Below are 16,471 nucleotides of genomic sequence, written 5' to 3' on the forward strand. Positions count from 1 at the left end.
CTTGTTAAACCCCAAAGCCTGTTTCCACCTGTTACTTAGGTGTAAAGGAATTAAATTCATCAATTTTCTGCTAATTACAGTACAGCACTGACGAGACAGGGAGACTGTGAGCCGAATGCCACTGGGAGCAACTCTTAACTACGAGACTCATGAGGAATCCCAGTGCCCACGCAGCCTGGGTTCAGAGATAGGCTACGTCTAAGCTCTGTGCTGTGTCCTAAATTAGTAAACACCTCATCCAGAGCTCACCACGCCCTCCCCAGAGAACACAGTGGCCAGGGTGTTGGAGAGACAGCTATTAATCCAATAACTCAATAGCTAAAAAGAGCCTCACTCTTGGAGATAATGCTCGTGAACGGCATCACTGATTTCATAGTCACCTTCTCAGCCCAAACCCCTTTCCCTCTTGGAAACCACAGAGTGTTACCACTCCTAAGCAGATCTACTGGATGCTGTCTGCAGGATTTTGAGCTCTTTGGAGCAGTGTCCAGTCACACCAGATGGCTACTGGGCACTGCAGGAAGACTTGAGGAGAAGGAGAGCTTCCAGCTCCATAGTAAATAGGACAGTGGCAGAGGTCAGCGAAGGGCTGCACACTTGTGTTTCACAGTCCAGGGGCACAGACACCACCAGGACGCAAAAAAGGGTTTCACTCTCCCCAGACAGCTCCCTCAGCAAGCCCCTGTGCTCCACCACAGCCTGTCTCGCTTCGCTCCTGAGAAAAAAAACACTGTCAAATTATTTCAGTTGACCCGAAGCAAAACTTTCTCCGCAAGAAAATAAAAAAAGACAATCACCTCACTGAAAAAAAAAAAAAAAAAAAAAAAACAACAAACCATCCACCTGAAGTGTCTGAGGTTAAATGTCTGTTATGGCTGTTCTGTTTACCAGCACTACTTAGGGCATGACCCTTCTAAAAAAGCGTAATCATGTCAAAGAATTTTAGAGGTTGTTTGTTTGGTTGGTTTTTTTTTAGGGGCAAAAATAAAGGAGAAAAGGACTCACCATGCTAATAAACTGCCTTTCAGAATACAGTATCAAGGAGGGCTTTTTGCTTTATTGTTTTGCCTTTTCTTTTTTTCTTAAGGAAATGAAATCAGTAAGCCTGCATTAATATATTATACCCAGTGAATGATTACAGTTAGAAGCTGCATAAAGTTCAGAATTTCAATTTTCCAAGGCTTTTGCTCTGCAAAATTAGCTTCCAATTTATTCTGTCAGGTCATTCTTTTCTTTTCTTCTATCGTTCATTAGACTCAGAGAAACTGCTGTCTGAAAAAAAAAAAAAGAAAAAGAAAAGGAAAAAAAGGCATTTTTAGCTCTTCTCTACCTACCTTCGGAAGTCCTGCACCACAAAAAAAAAATTTGTTTTGGAACTAAATCAACAACCCTCCAACTGCAGGAAGACCAAAACAGTTTTATGCATTTGCAGAGAGCCAGGAAGCCAGACTAAGTAAACTCAAGAAGGCTTGAACTGACTGGTATTCAAACCTTCCTCACCCTGCCCAAGCTTCTACACCTGAGTCACTGCCCATGTTTATTCTGCCATCTGGAAATAACAAAATTAATCAAGGGACACATTTCAAACTTCAATATCGTTTATGGAGCCCATTCCTAATGTTCTTGAGATTAGGCAAGGAGGGATCTCTAGCCCCATGAGCACTGTTATATTTTTTGGTAATCTCCCTTTTGTCAGAGACATCTTGTCCTTCAGCAGCAGGCAGAAACCTCCCAGGAGAGGTTCAGTCTCACTCCTTTATTTCTATCTCCATTAAAGGGTCTCCTTCACATAAAAAATCTGAACTTTAATCTCAAATTTCAGTAAGGCCCTGGCTTTCAAATTGCACCAGAGATGTGAAAGCAGGTGCCAAAGCTGCTCCTTCAATTTTAAGAAACTTTTTTTAATATATATTTTTTTTTTTGAGAGAGAGACCATTTACAAGAGTGTGTAATGACAGGACAAAGGGGAATGGCTTCAATCTGACAGAGAGAAGGTTTAGATTGGATATCAGCAAAAAATTCTTCCCTGTGAGAGTGGTGAGGCCCTGGCACAGGTTGCCCAGAGAAGCTGTGGCTGCCCCTGGATCCCTGGAAGTGTCCAAGGCCAGGTTGGACGGGGCTTGGAGCAACCTGGGCTGGTGGAAGGTGTCCCTGCCCATGGCAGGGGGTTGGAACTGGATGATCTTTTAAGGTCCCTTCCAACCCAGGCCATTCTATGATTCTATGATTTGAAGGCAGCGAGTAACTTTGGAAAAAGGCTACATTTCAAAGGCAAGTAGGAAGAAAATGAAGCTTGCAGGACAGCAGTGAGACAAACCAGAGTTTTCAGCAGGCTGCACACCAGGTCTGATCTCTCACCTCTCCTCCCACCATCAACTCGCCCTTGTGGTGACACAACTCTTTTCAGTTTTTTTTTTCCCCCTCCTCTGTCAAGATGTTGGTTTTGGAGATGGGTGTTTGTTAGCAAAGGCTTTTCAAAGCCTGGAGAGCTGCGAGGAGGAGAGGTGAAGGCAGGACACTCCTGACTCATCAAGTCTCTCCGTTCTCCCCAGAAGGAGCTCTTCCCCACACAGTGGGGCCACCACTCATTATAACATCCTTCCAGCTTCAGGAAGTTCTCCTTATGGGTTTTTTTTGGTGCTTTTCTTTAAGAAGGACACTGAATGCTTACAGATATTTTCCAGCACTTCCCCTAAAAGACTACAGCAAAACCAAACTGGATAAGCATAGTTTTTCCCGGGTTTTCTTTATCCATACACTGCAACAATGAGACAACCAAACTTCCCAAAACATGAAAAGTCAATGATTATGTGGGAACTCCCACCTTGCTCCTTAAGTCAAGTTCATGGCTGTGAAATCTGCCTCTTCCTCCTGGAGGCCAAGAAACTACCACCAACCCCACATTCACATGCTGAGATCCCTGGATTAGCCGAGATCACGGAGAGGCAAATAAACGAGCACACACCTTGGAAAGCCAGCTGTGAACTCCCTGTACTTCAAGGCACGACCTCTGCAATAAAAATGCCATAACTTGTTCTTCAGGACTGGATTTGCAGCACTGCCAGGTTTTATTTAACACATGAGAGCTGGGATGTGTCAGCCTGGAGAGCTGAAAAGACCGATCCCATCCCCTCACTCCCTTGAACTACCTGTTCTTCACCTGCCACAGCAGCTCCCACCCCTGTTCCTCCCTTCATGCCAAGAAAACAGCCACAATCCCACACTTTCACACACCTACTGGGCTGCTGCTACAAGGATGGTAAAGGGACACCACTGGATCTGCTGGTGCAGGCAAAAAAGGGAGGGTGGGGAGAGATCAGGATGAAAACCGAAAGAAGTTCAGCTATGCCAACAAGAACAAGGACTGGAATTGGGTTGTTCTGACTGCACTCCCTGCTAGGAAATCTGTGCCACACCTCTGGGGAAAAGGTGAAGGGCCAGGCAGCTTCCCAGTGCTCCGTGGCATCTTCAGGGGCCGCAGGAATGTACACAGGCAGCCCCAGGCCTCAGAACACAAACAAGGTGATGCAACTCCAGTGGTTTTATTTCCCTGGCAATTAATAAAGGGAATACAACAGATGGAATGCTTTTGCTCCCCATTGCACCTGACCTATTTAGGATATTACCAGGCAGAATTTGATTGTCATCATGGGTGTTCCCTGGAATTATACAAGGGAGTTCAAAGGCACAAACAGAAAGCAGCATTACATTCCATTAATAGCAGGAAGGACTATTTGATTGGGGGGAAAAAAAGAAAACAAGCTATTAAGCACCGTCAGAATGATGAGTTTGATTTATTAAAAGTAAGAATCCCATTTTTTATTCATACTTATTCTAACATTTCTACTTAAAATTTTGGCAGGGCGATTTAAAAGGCAGTTTTGACTCTCAAGTGAAGTAAGATGTGATTTTTTAGTTCTCTTTTAAAAGCAGCAGTGTTCCTCCCCCTGCTCTTGGACTCATTTATTTCTTTCTCTCTTCAAACATTCGTACTTTAGTCTTTACCTTGGCTAATACTGTAGAGGCAGCAGCTCTGGGAAATGAACCAGCTTTGCCCGTGGCTCATACATCAATACAATTGTTAACCAAGTTCCACTATAAAAATCTTGATTACGCAGGAGAGCACAGCTTTATTTCCACATACCAGGCTGAGTTCGTAGGGCAGGAAGTTAAAAGACTTAGTTACGCTCTCGGGTTGATAAAGTCTGCCAGGACACATCACAACAACACATGGAATATTCATTCCTACTATCCATTCCTCTGGATATCCACCTGCGTGTAGGACTAAGCTACTTCTACTTTGGCCAGGGGTTACAACTCACTGTGAGATGGCAGATGTGTGATGGGAGTTGGGACTAGATGATTTTTGAGGTCCCTTTCAACCCAAAACAGTTTGTGATTGTCTGGTACACACTACAGGGGAGGCAGCAAGTGCAGCCACGTTGGAGCTGATCGTGCTCAGGGCACTGGAATTGTGGAATTTCGCCCACTGGCAACATCAAATGTTGTGCACATCTGCCACAGAGAAAGCTTCCAAATCTGACCAAAAACCTGCAGGTATTACCATTAGGATTTGGTCACTTGCCAATACAGAGTTAACCTGAAGGCTCATCAGAGTGCAAATGAAAGTTAGTTTTAGCTGGAACATGTAACACTCACTGGCATTCCTAACTACAGCTCCTGAGACATTTTCTGAGCTTCCCTCCCTCCCATTATTTATCTCAGCAGTTCAAATGAAAAATCTGGCACTTTGGATCATGTGAGATGTTTGTGTTATTCCCTGAAGGACTTTGCATCCGAGAACTAATGAGAAGATTATTCTGTGACAGTTAAACTGAAGCACTCTGACTGCATCAGATGTTATCTTGCTACAGCACTTCTCAGACTTTTGGGAAGTGTGACCACCTCTGAACTCCTCTGTCTTATTTGCAACCCGAGAGTCACTGAGAAGAAAAATGAATGAATTAAATAAAAATCTCTTTAGATACAGAAAGGTAGCAGTAGGATTGATGAATCGTTTTCTGACACGCCTCACATTTCACTCTCACCCGTAGCAGACATTGACTACGCAACACAGTGAATAAAAGCACAGGTCTTTCCACACCATGCTTTAGCAGCAGGGTAATAGTGCCCTGAAGACCTTCCAAATTCGAATAGTATGCTCTCTCTTCAATCATGGAATAGCTTGGGTTGGAAGGGACCTTGAAGATCATTTTATTCCAACCCCCCTGCCACAGGCAGAGACACCTTCCACTAGACCGGGTTGGTCAGAGCCCCGTCCAGCCTGGCCTTGAAAAGTCATTACAAGTACTCATTTCTTATGCTGCAAACACTGACAGCCAAGGTTTCTGTATCAACAGGTATCTTAACGGAATTTTGGAAGCAAAGTTTCCATTTAGGTAGGAAAAAAATTAGGGAAAAAAACCCAAACCAAACCTGCCTTCAGATTTCACTGAGCCACAATTTCAAAAATGGATCCAAAGCCTGCAGTCAAAACGGACACCCCAGTATTTTATTTTCTATGCCAAAGCCATTGCTGCCAAAGGCAATCTTCCAAATTTGCTTCTTCCTGAACACCACACCAAAATTTCCAAGGGGGCACATGCAGAACTCAGCCTTCCATATGATGACACAGCAGGTAAGCCTTTTATTTCCACAGAAGCCCCAAATGCCTGATCTTCTCTGGTATGAAGCTTCCTGTCTATGGCAGCAAAGTAGGAGGCAGAAAGAGCTTGGGTGGGTTAGAAAATTCTCACATCTGGCTTTGACATGACCTGAGCACCAGCTGCAGTGTCACAGAAGGCTCTTCTACAGTCCACTCTCACAGCCAGATCCCTAACAAATATCAAGGAATTATCTGAGAGATGGCCGTCAAAAGCATCCAATTATTTTTTTTTTTACTGTCAAATGGCAGGTCCTGGCCTTTAATCCCTTCCTTTAAGTGGAAAGGTGACTCTCAGTTCTTGTCATCTCTTTTTCTTTAAAACAAAAATGTTGGTTTTGGAGTTTTGGATCCCTAAGAGCAGAATAATTTGTGTATAGGGAGAAGAAGCTTACCAAGTGTTACTGCAGCATTAATACCTTTCCTCTTTTAAAATGAGACCAGACTAGTGTGTGACACAGGCATCTTCCCTAAACACATGCAATCTAGCTCAACAGCAGATTTTGCTAGTAAATAGGTACAAAAATAAGCCAACCATAAAGCCAAATAAAATCAACTAATTTTAGTACTCACAAGCTGAGCAAATAGGACAAAATCTACAAGTAATTTATTTTTTAGAATATCAAATTATTAGTAAGCAGCAGTGAGGGGAAAAAAGGATTGCAGAGTGCAATTACTGTCTTAACAGATTCCCTTCAAAAGGGCCTAATTATGACACATTAATTGTACTAAATGAATTGTAATTTTCACTCGAATAAAATCCTTTTCCCCCATCCAGCTTATTTTCCTCAAATTCCCTGCTCACCAGACCCTGCAGGTTTCATCTGTTTGAGGAGGACTCTTAGAAAAACAAAACAGCTCTAGAACATCTGTCCCCTGCTGCCCTCCCCGTAAAATACTCCCAGACGTAAAAAGGCAGCGACAGCAGTAGGAGAGACGGGCAAAATGAAGAATGAGGGAAGAACTGAGGGAAAAGAGAGAAGACGGGAAGAAAGGAAATATTTTGTCAACTTTTGGCAAAAGGTGGAGCAAACGTTGCCTCCGGCCCAAGGCCTTCTGGAGGCTCAAGAGCCGAGTTTGCTCCGCGGCTGCTCTGGGGTGAGCGCGGCCCAAAGCCCATCGGAGAGCCACGCCTGGAGGAAGCCTGTTCAGAGGGCTGGGTGTGTGGGCACCAGCAGGTTCAGTGGCCAAACGTTCATCCCAAGGGGGAGAAGTTTACCAAGCACCTTGGGTGGTTCTAGGCTGCTGCATCCTTTGCTGCGCAGAGCCCCCAAAACGATGGAGCTGATGGAGTCATGCTCAAGCTACCCCAGGTGCTGCCAGTGGTAGGGGAGCTTGCTGTGTGTTGAATTCGCCAGGAAAAGCACAGTGGATTGCTCATGCTGAGGTCTTTGTCTCAACTGGACTGTTACCAACCCAAGAGAGCTGGTTCCTACTCCCTGGGCTCTTCAAAGCCGCCCTCCGGTCACGCGGGTGGCTGTGGTGGAGGCAGGTGCAGAGGAGACACACGGGCAGCCAACTTGTTCTTTCAAAACAAAGGGAGGAGTTCAAGTGCAAAAAATTGCAAATGTAAATCTGATTTAGTCACGGGCTACTTGAAGTGCTCTGAAGGACTGAGCTGAGCTAATGGGACACGGACTCAAAACGTAAAACTTTTGAGTTGAACAGCAGCGTGGTATCTGCTTTTGCTTCGTGAGCTCAGATCTATAGAGCAAACCCAGGCTGAAAAGCAGCAAGATGCAGGACAGGCCCACCAACGGCAGGAAAAAACACTTCCTTTTCTGAGGCAGCCGAGAGCTGCCTCCTTTACTTTGAAGATTTGATCTCAAGTCCTAATCTGGGCTGAAATAGAAGCGACAAGTTCCTCCACTTATTTACACAAGTGTATGTAGGATTACATCTCTATTTCACAGGCAGTAAGAAAGGGGAGAGAGGTCTGTCCCACTCATGCTGGAGAGGCCCACATTCAAGGGTATATGCCATTTTGCCAGCTTCCTTTTTCAGATGGAGTTATACCTGGCCACGAGCAGATAACATTTCAGGTCAGACTTGTTTCACCCACAGTAAGTGAGAAAATTTCAAAGATAATAATATGTGGAGGCAATTTAATAGCTAACGTGTCCTTGCATACTCGAAGCCGTAAGTGCCCTTCAAGAAAATGAAGAACTCTGCAAGGTGTAGGAGTTTTCAAATCTGTCTTGCCAGACACTATCCCTAGAGGTCACAGCCCTCAGGTTAGAGGGGGGGGAAAGGGGAGGAAAAATAAACCAACAAGAAAAGTATTCTTTCCTTAATAATCCAAATCATCCAAACACACAAAAATCGCACATGGGCTTTCTTTTGTCCACTGTTTCATTTCCATCTCATTTCTACTCCAGATCCCAACTCATTTACTCTTTAATCAGCCAAACAGTTATTTGCTCACCCTCTACTTTCCTCTTTCCAAATTTACCTGATGCTTTTCCTTTGGCAGGGAAGGAAATGTAAGGAGTGGTAAAAAATGTGAGTGTGACACCTTTTACCACCAACCCTGTTCCTCATGACAGCTCCTCTGCCCCGACCCACCAGGATCTGAATGCACAAGTGCTGCAGCCAGCAACCCTGGAAAATAAAGCATCCACTACTCCTCTGAAGAGGAGAAAGCACCTTTAAAGGAGCAGTTAGTGAGGCTCTACATCCCGAGGAACAACCACAGTGAGCCTCTTCCATTTAGTGTCACCCTGTGCGTGGACATCACAGCCCACTTACACAGCAGGACAAAGCCTTGCTACAGAACACAAGTGCTATACCCTGCTCAGGGCAGCTCCATTGTAATTATTACTCATTTTTCAGGTTGTTTCTGTAGTACAGGCCCTACTACCCCCATGCAGTCCCTTTCAACAGGGCTAATTTTGGCTGGAAGGAGGTGCTGGAATGCTAATTTGTAAAGCCAGGGACTTTTCTGTCGACCCAAACCTGGTATGTTTATTTGCTTTGTCTTTGGTCAAAAATACATCACACCCCACCATGCCACAGACATTCACTATATTAATCCTGGGTTATGACTGCCAGGTCCCTTTCCTTTTTATTTTGCAGGCATTGAATTACAACAACCAAAATGTACTCATTGTTTAACAACAGAAATATTTTGCCTTTCAATAGCACTTCCATTAGGTGGACCTGGAGGGATTTTGACCCTGCTGCCTCAAAGTACTCCAGTGCACCACAGCACTCATCTTTGCTTCTCAACCCTTCAGCTTTCATAAAGAATTCAAAAAATAAACATAAAAGACCGAAGTAATTATTAAAAAAAAAAATCTAAAGCAAACCAAAAAGACAGAAAAAGAGGCTTGAGATGGAACTTGCCTTCTGATATTTGAGTGGAGAGAGATCACGTTTTTCAAACTTCTCGCATCTGGAAAGACAGTAACTCCTTTTCAGCAAAATTAAGAGAGCAGAGCTTAGCTTCTTGGGGAATAGCACAGCTCCAGAAATCAGGCCCTTATCACCTAATACAGCACGACTAGTGAAGCAGTGAAATTACAAGAGCAGTTGAATCTTCCCTCACAATCTTCATTCCTTCCAACACTCAGGGAATAAGGGCCATCACCAATTAAGGAGGAATGGCTGCAGGTTGAGAACTTGCTAATGTGTGTGTTCATCACCTTCGAAACACGAAGCCATAAATTTTAAGGGTCCAGACGCACTTGAGGTACTTAATACATATCCTTCCTTACCCTTCTTTTCTTTAATAGCTGGGAGAAACCGAAGGAAAGATAACCTCCCACCAATTATATGGGAAGTGGAGTTTGTGTTTTGCAGTGAAGGTTGTTAGACCCAGCACCCACTCTGACCTTAAAACTTCAGAGCAAGTTTACAGAACAGGTTTTTGCTCACCCCCTGCACAGAACAAACTGCCATTAGGAAAAAAAAAAAAAAAAACAAAAAAAAAAAAAAACAGCAGATAAACCCTCTCCACGCATAGAACGAAAAAAACATGACACTGAAAAAAGGGAGATGTGGCATTCAGAGCACAACTCGGATCCTGCTGGGGTTTCAGTACCCGCTAATCAGACCAGAGCTATGTGATCTCAGCTCTCAGGAGGCACAAGCCCGGCCTCTCTTCACAATGAAGCTGCAGGAATAACATTCACCTGGTCTCAGTAAAAACACAATTGGGAAACGCTGTGGGATCAGCAGGACTACCCCTACCTCGTACCACGAGGACTAGCACAAGATGCGAGATGAGGCGATGGTGCTTTCCCTGCAAACATTTAATGCAGTCCAGATGGACTTCAAGAAAGCTGTGAAGAACATGGGTTTTTTTAAGGGTTTGACTATTCTTTTGGTCAAAGGCTCGTGGGAGAAACAAAATTAATATGAAGAGAACTGCAGTGAAGATAGCAAAAAACCCTAAATGATCTTTGGTTCAGTTTCTCACAGCGCTTATCACCTCACGGTAGGCAAAATAATAAAAGATAGAGCAAAGGAATTCCATCAGATTATCTAAAGAAATAACTAAGAACAGTGCACACAATTCATATTGGGCTCTTGCCACCTCTTATTTAAATCTGGAATTGGAAGAAGTGCACCTATACAGAGAGGTATAAAGCACATAATCCGTCAGAAGTAGGACATATAGTAATACATCCATGAAATAAGGGACAAATACATCACATTCTTCAATACAGTACACCTTCTTCACCTTTCACATAGTTCTTAAGTAGGTCTACATGTGAATGAATAGGAATTAGTGGGAGTAATGACATTTGACACCACCTGGTAGCTAGTCTGGAGATCTGATACGATTAGGAAGGATACTGTATTGTAAAACTGCAAATGATCAGAAACACTTTGGCTGCAAACACTTTGCAAAACTGGATTGACTGCACTGAAGTTTCCTGTCTTGGAAATAAAATAAATTTGACTTCACACAGCTGCTCTATTTTTGTACCATCAGAACAAGTGTTTCAGAACTGCCATTGTGAATCGCAGCTCTGTGCTGTGTTTATCTGCTATATGACAAATCAGAGTTGGAACCAAAGCCAAAAAAGCATGCCTTAAATGACCTGAAAAACGAAATTCTGTCATAGTAGCTTCCTTCCAAGAACAGAAATTAAAAAAAAAAAAAAAAAAGGAAAAATTTCTAAAAATGCAGCTGAAGGAGCTCAGTAGTGCTGAAGTCGTTCACAAATGCTCGTTCCCCATCCTGGCACAGCAGCTCCCGACGCTCGACGCACACACACGCAGGTGCCAGCGCTGCTGTAACCACGGCATTACGTCTGGTGCCTCTTCTCACAAGCCTGCTAGTTGGTCATGGCCCACTACTGACTGCCTTGTGTGCATTTACCCATCCCCTCTCTGCGAGGCCATCCAGGGCAGCTCTGCCCTCCACCCTTCTGCTCTGACAGCTGTGCTGCTCTTCTCTGCCAGTCTCCTCCTTCCTCCTTGGAAAAATGTCAGGAGAGCATTACCTGCTGTGTTTGCTCGGCAGTGCCAGGACAGGCCTGGGTGAGGAAGGGAGTTAGCTTGGGAATTCCCCACATGTTGGAGGGCTGCAAGAATAAAGGAATCATAGAATGGCCTGGGCCAGAAGGAATCTTAAAGAACATCCAGTTCCAACCCCCCTGCCGTGGGCAGGGACACCTTCCACTATCCCAGGTTGCTCAGAGCCCCAATCTAACCTGGCCAAGGACACTTCCAGGGATGGGGCAACCACAACTTCACGGGACAACCTGTGCTAGGACCCACCACCCTCACGGCATAGAACTTCTTCCTAATATTTAATCTAACCCTACTCTCTTTCAGTTTGAAGCCATTCACCCTTGTCCTGTCACTCCACGGTCTTGTTAAGACGTCCCTCTCCATCTTTCTTGTAGGCTCCCTTCAGGCACTGGAATGCGTCCAAGCATCACTTTACGCTGCAGCTTCTGACGTGAAGCGAAAAGTCAGGTTGGGAGGAGCATTTAAATCAGTAAGAGACATCTCTCCTTTTCCACATGATCATGCACAGCCCACTCCAACTCCGGAAACTCGCTGCACAAGGAGCTTAACACAATCCCAACGCTTGGCAGTATCCAGACACTTGCTTTTAGCATCAGCATGAGAAGGATTCAAGTAGCACCAGTAGCAGCTTTGTAGCTTTATACTATTCATTGCAAAGCAGGAAAAAAAACAAGTACATTTGTGATCTTTAAGCCTTCCAGTTTCAGGCAGGGAGCGAGATAACAAATTCTTCCCCATCAAAAGTAGAGAATAAATTTTAACTGCACTCCACTGAGTCACTACACACCAAGATCAGATTTTGGAAGCACAAGCGCATTTATAACCTTACTTACAACCTCGGTGGGCCTACTCGTGAACAAAACCTCACATGTGCTAAACACCAGTAGCTGTCTTTTAAATAATTAACTCTGCAAGAACTCAGAACTAGTTCAAAACAGTAAAAGCTTTGCAATCATATTCAAAGTGCTTCTTTTTTTTTTTTTTCAGGTGGAAAAAGAAATAAGAAATCAGAGGGAAGTTTAGCTGAAATCTTACATCACCTGTAATACAAGTAATAGGAGCTGTTAAGCGTAAGTGAAGCCTCTGGGTGTACTGAGGGCAGCACATTTCTCCCTCTTAGACCTCCAGTCATATTATTAAAAGCATGCCACATTTTTCCTTCTCCATTTCTTCCAGCTTCAGAATCCCCCTAGACACATAAGGAGATGATACGCTTGATAGGCACTTTTTCCTACCTGAAATTATTTTTTTTCATTTAAGACATACTGAATTAGATTATTAGTCCAACCAACTCCGGTATCTTGATCCTTGGCAGAAACCAATATTGAATGTTTGAATGTTCCCTGGAGTAATAAAGCACTCACAACGCCACAGGAACAGAAATAGTCAAATATGCAGCGCTCAACACGGAGGAAAAATTATTTCATGGCCTCTGTGGCTGTGGGGCCACACCTTGATATGCCAGACCTAGTCAGGGTGCTTTTTTTTTAAAAACTCCATTTATTGATCACGCCAGCCTTTCTCAATACATGTATTGATCCTAGCGTGGCACACTTCGATGAGAGTGATGATGTGGCCAAACCTCTCACATTAGAAGTGCAAAAAAGAAAGAGTTCACAGGCGTCCAAAAATGTAACAACAGCTGAACACTTCCTGTTGGCTGGGCATTTTGGCATTCATTGGCTTTTTATTACGTAGAGTAGTTAAGCAGAAGAATAAAGATTTTTTTTTTTTTTTTGTGTACACTGGGAACAGAAGGACCTAAACTCCTGAAGCAAACACGAAGTTCTGAGGAAAAGCCCGGAGGACTCTCAGGAAATTAATCCCCACTCAGCTGACTAGTCATCCCCACCAGCAGCCCAGCACCGCTCCTCCTGGGATCTCATGACACAGATGAAAGAGCAACTACATGGCGAAAAAGAAAAACAACAAAACCCCACAACACTTCAGCCACGCTGGTGGATGCAGACGGGGGAGACTCAGGGCAGCACGGTCTGTTTGAAAACAGTATTCAGAAAACAATCGTTCTTTGCGCTGTTAATGAGTAGCACATGGATTCTCGACAGAAGGGGCTGGTTTTGCCCAGCCATCACTTAGTTCAGCAGGAGGATTTCGAGCGATTCTCCCGGGAGCACCGGGAAGATCCACCAAAGCGCCCAATCACGATGCAAAGCAGCTCAGAAAAAGCAATGAATATAAAAAGCACCCTCCGTCTCCAAAACCACGGTGGTTTCGAACTGACAGAGCAACTCGCTGCGGATTCAAAAGCCGTGACACAGCCTAAAACAGGGGAGCAGGTCGGCGGGATTTCCCGAGCAGTCACCGGGTCGGGGCAGGACAGGGCTGGGCAGCCGGGGTTCAGGAGGGCGGAGGAAGGGGGGATGATGCGCCTCCCTCCTTCCTGGCCCGTGGAAACTCCCTTCTGCTGCCGCCGCCGCTCCCCCGCGCCGAGCACCGGCACCATCCCTCGGGAAGGAGGGGAGGGAAAGGGGGAAGGAGGGAGGCGCCAGCACTAAACACCGGGAGAAAGTTGCGTTTGGGCCAGGCTGGGGAGGAGTGGGGGGGAGCAGATTCGCCCCCACCCAGGAGAAGTTTGCCCCCCACCCTCCCACCCCTTCCCCCAAACCCGCATCCCCATCCCGCTCTTACCGCCTGCGGCGGGGTCCCGATCAGCATCTCCAGGTAGTAGCCGCGGCCGGAGTCGCCCTGGAGGTTCTCCACCATGGCCAAAAAGTTGAGGGTGCCCCCGGGATCCGAGGCCAGGGCCAAGCCTTCCGCGGCCCCGGCGGGGTCCTGCTGCGGGGCGCTGCCCCCCGGCCGCAGCACCACCGGGGCGGGCGAGGACCCTCCGGGGGCGGCGGGACGGGACACGCGGAGCGGCAGCGAGAAGAGAGCCCGGCAGAGCCCCGTGGTGCCGGCCAGCAGGAGCAGGAATCCGGGAGCCGCCAGCGGCGTCCCCATCCCGGCGGCAGCGCGGGGGCCGCTTCCCAAGTGCGGCGGCTCCGGCCGGAGGCAGCGGCCGCCTGGCTGCCAGACGGGAGCAGCCGAGGGGGGAGGAGGAGGAGGAGGAGGAGGAGGAGGAGGAAGGAGAAGGGAGCGGCTTACCCACGCCCCGGCTCCATCTCCCCCTCCCTCGAAGCGAGCTCCTCCTCGCGTTCCTCCCGCACGGTGCCCAAAGCTCCGAGCGCTCCGGCTGCCCGGGGGCCGTGCGGGAAAGTTGCTCCGACCTAGCGCCCTCGGGAGAAACTTCCCAGCTGGGCACGGCTCGGCTCGGCTCAGCTTAACCCAGCCCAGCCCAGCCCGCAGCCCCGCTATCGGAGCGTGACGGCGCCGAGGGGAGAAAAGTTTCAGAAAGCCCTAAAGGGAGAGCGGCGGAGCGGAGATCTCCTCCGGGGCTCCGGGAGGGTTCCGGCAACCTCGCGGGGCTCCCCTGGCCACCCCGCGGGAGCAGAGGCTGTGCTCGGGCAGGAGGAGGCGGCGGTGGGAATGCGGGGTCACCCGGGGATGCGGGTGCGGTGTCCGTGTGCGAGGAGCGGGCAAGCGGATGGATGTGCGTGTGGAAATTCATCTCCTGGCGCTGGCAGGAGCGAGGCGTGCAAGGCGTCTGCCTGGGAGAAAGCCTGCGAGGCTTTTTGAATGTCTTCATCATGCACGGAGTTAATCACGGCAGTCAAGTGCGGCCTTTTGAGGGATGGGAACACTTAGGATGGAATTAGTCTCTAGATCTCTGGAGTAATGACAGCGCCAGATAGATGGCTGGATGAAGCAGATAGTCCCAAAGCCTTGTAATATAACACCAGGCAAGTCTCAGCAGAGTCACTTTGTGGCTGTTTCTGACCCTTCCCCCCATTCTCTGTAGTCGATGAAGTTGAAAATTACTCAGCCTTAGCCGTGTGTACTCTCGCTGTCCGCTGATCAATTTGCTGTCCTAGGCAAACACCTGGTCACTCCTTGTGTCTAAATCTGAGCCAAGCTGCGTGGACTAAGATCCCTCCCCTTCCACAGTAAACAGAAAGAGCTCCCTGCCTCCCTTCCTTGAGCTGGAGTAATCATCCACAAGATTTCCAGGTGTTTCACGGGTGTTAAATGAAGTTTCGCTAGGAGCTAGACAGCGGTAGTGTTCATTCCCAGGAAGGCTGAGCAAACTATTTGCTGGAAGGATACTCAGGTGAGGATGTTAATCGTAGCCATTGTCAGAGTTGATTGCAGAGGATAATCCTTAAAAAAAAAAAAAAAAAAAAAAAAAAAGGGAGCCCACCTTCACTTGCTGAAGAAAAAAAAAAAAAAAGGTGTTACATTTTTTTTTTTCACTGATGTTTTCGGTGGTCTGTCTGTGTCATTTAAAATCTGGAGCTCTTGCACTGACTTTGTACGTTCTCCCTTACATCAGATCAGTGCTTCTTGTCTGCTCATGCAGTTGGATGCTTTCCCACCGGGGCAGGAGGGGGATATGGTCTCTGTCCTGGCTGGTGGAACTCTCCACGGGGAGGAAAACACTGCAGGGGAGGTGGGAAGCCTGCAAGGACCTTGGCCTGGCTGGGGTCTGGAGGAGAGGGCATAGATGAAGCTTGCTCTCAAAGAGGTTATTGTACTTGTGGGGAAGCCACACGCTCTAGTAAAAGGTGAAATTGTGCGAAGTTCCCCTGCTGCACAAAGCTTTCTGTTTGCCTGACAAGTAGGAATGTGAAATATTGCAGCCCTGGTGTGTCTGGTCTCACCTGCTCCAGACAGAGCAGGGAAAAGCTGCTGCGGGCTGATGGCTGCTGAACACCTGAGGGAGTGGCAGCACAGCTCACACAGAGAGGTTACCTCCGGGGTGCTACAGTAATGGCTTTTCCTAATGTGGCTGGGATGGTGACAGGTTACACTGTAGGGCCTGTCTCGTCGGAGCTGAAGCTGAAGGGGAGTTAAATTGCTCGAGGCTCTTCATGGGTGAGCTGAAAACCGGAGAAATGCCCCCGCCCCTTTGGAAAAGGGAATGTGAAAAGTAATCAGGAGTATAATGGAACACCCCCTCAGAGTGGTAGGGGTGTATTTATAACAGTCAGCAGCTCTATGCATTTTGTTTTAATTCTTTTACAGTACAGTAAGTCTTCCCCCTTGCTGCTGTTGCTAAGATACGTTACCACACTTCTGGCTAAAGCAGCTCCAGTCAAAGAAGTGTATAGTTTTCGGAGGATAGGAGATATAGCATAGCCTTTAAGAGTTTCAGAGAAAACTTGTCTTTTTTTTTTTTTTTTTTTCATACTGTTCATAAAAGTTCTTCTTGTCCTGTTTTCCACGGACCTGGAGAAGTCTTGTAATAACTCTGCATCTGCTGCACAT

At 46.7% G+C, this 16,471-nt stretch overlaps 1 protein-coding gene across 1 annotated transcript in view; it reads right to left on the reverse strand.

The window, feature by feature from the left end:
- The window catches only part of BACE2 (beta-secretase 2), a 52,124-nt gene extending 37,329 nt beyond the window's left edge, over window positions 1-14,795 (reverse strand). Inside the window, exons 1-2 of the mRNA XM_027887386.1 lie at window positions 14,645-14,795; window positions 13,796-14,457 (exon numbers count right to left, since the gene is read on the reverse strand). Coding sequence (XP_027743187.1) covers window positions 13,796-14,457; window positions 14,645-14,795 — 813 coding nt within the window. The remainder of the gene's footprint in view (window positions 1-13,795; window positions 14,458-14,644) is intronic.
- Between the last annotated feature and the right edge of the window lie 1,676 nt (window positions 14,796-16,471).

This window comes from Empidonax traillii, unplaced genomic scaffold (assembly GCF_003031625.1).
Source record: "Empidonax traillii isolate 1590-97213 ecotype Southwest subspecies unplaced genomic scaffold, ASM303162v1 scaffold208:size1045274, whole genome shotgun sequence".
Taxonomy (NCBI): Eukaryota; Metazoa; Chordata; class Aves; order Passeriformes; family Tyrannidae; genus Empidonax; species Empidonax traillii.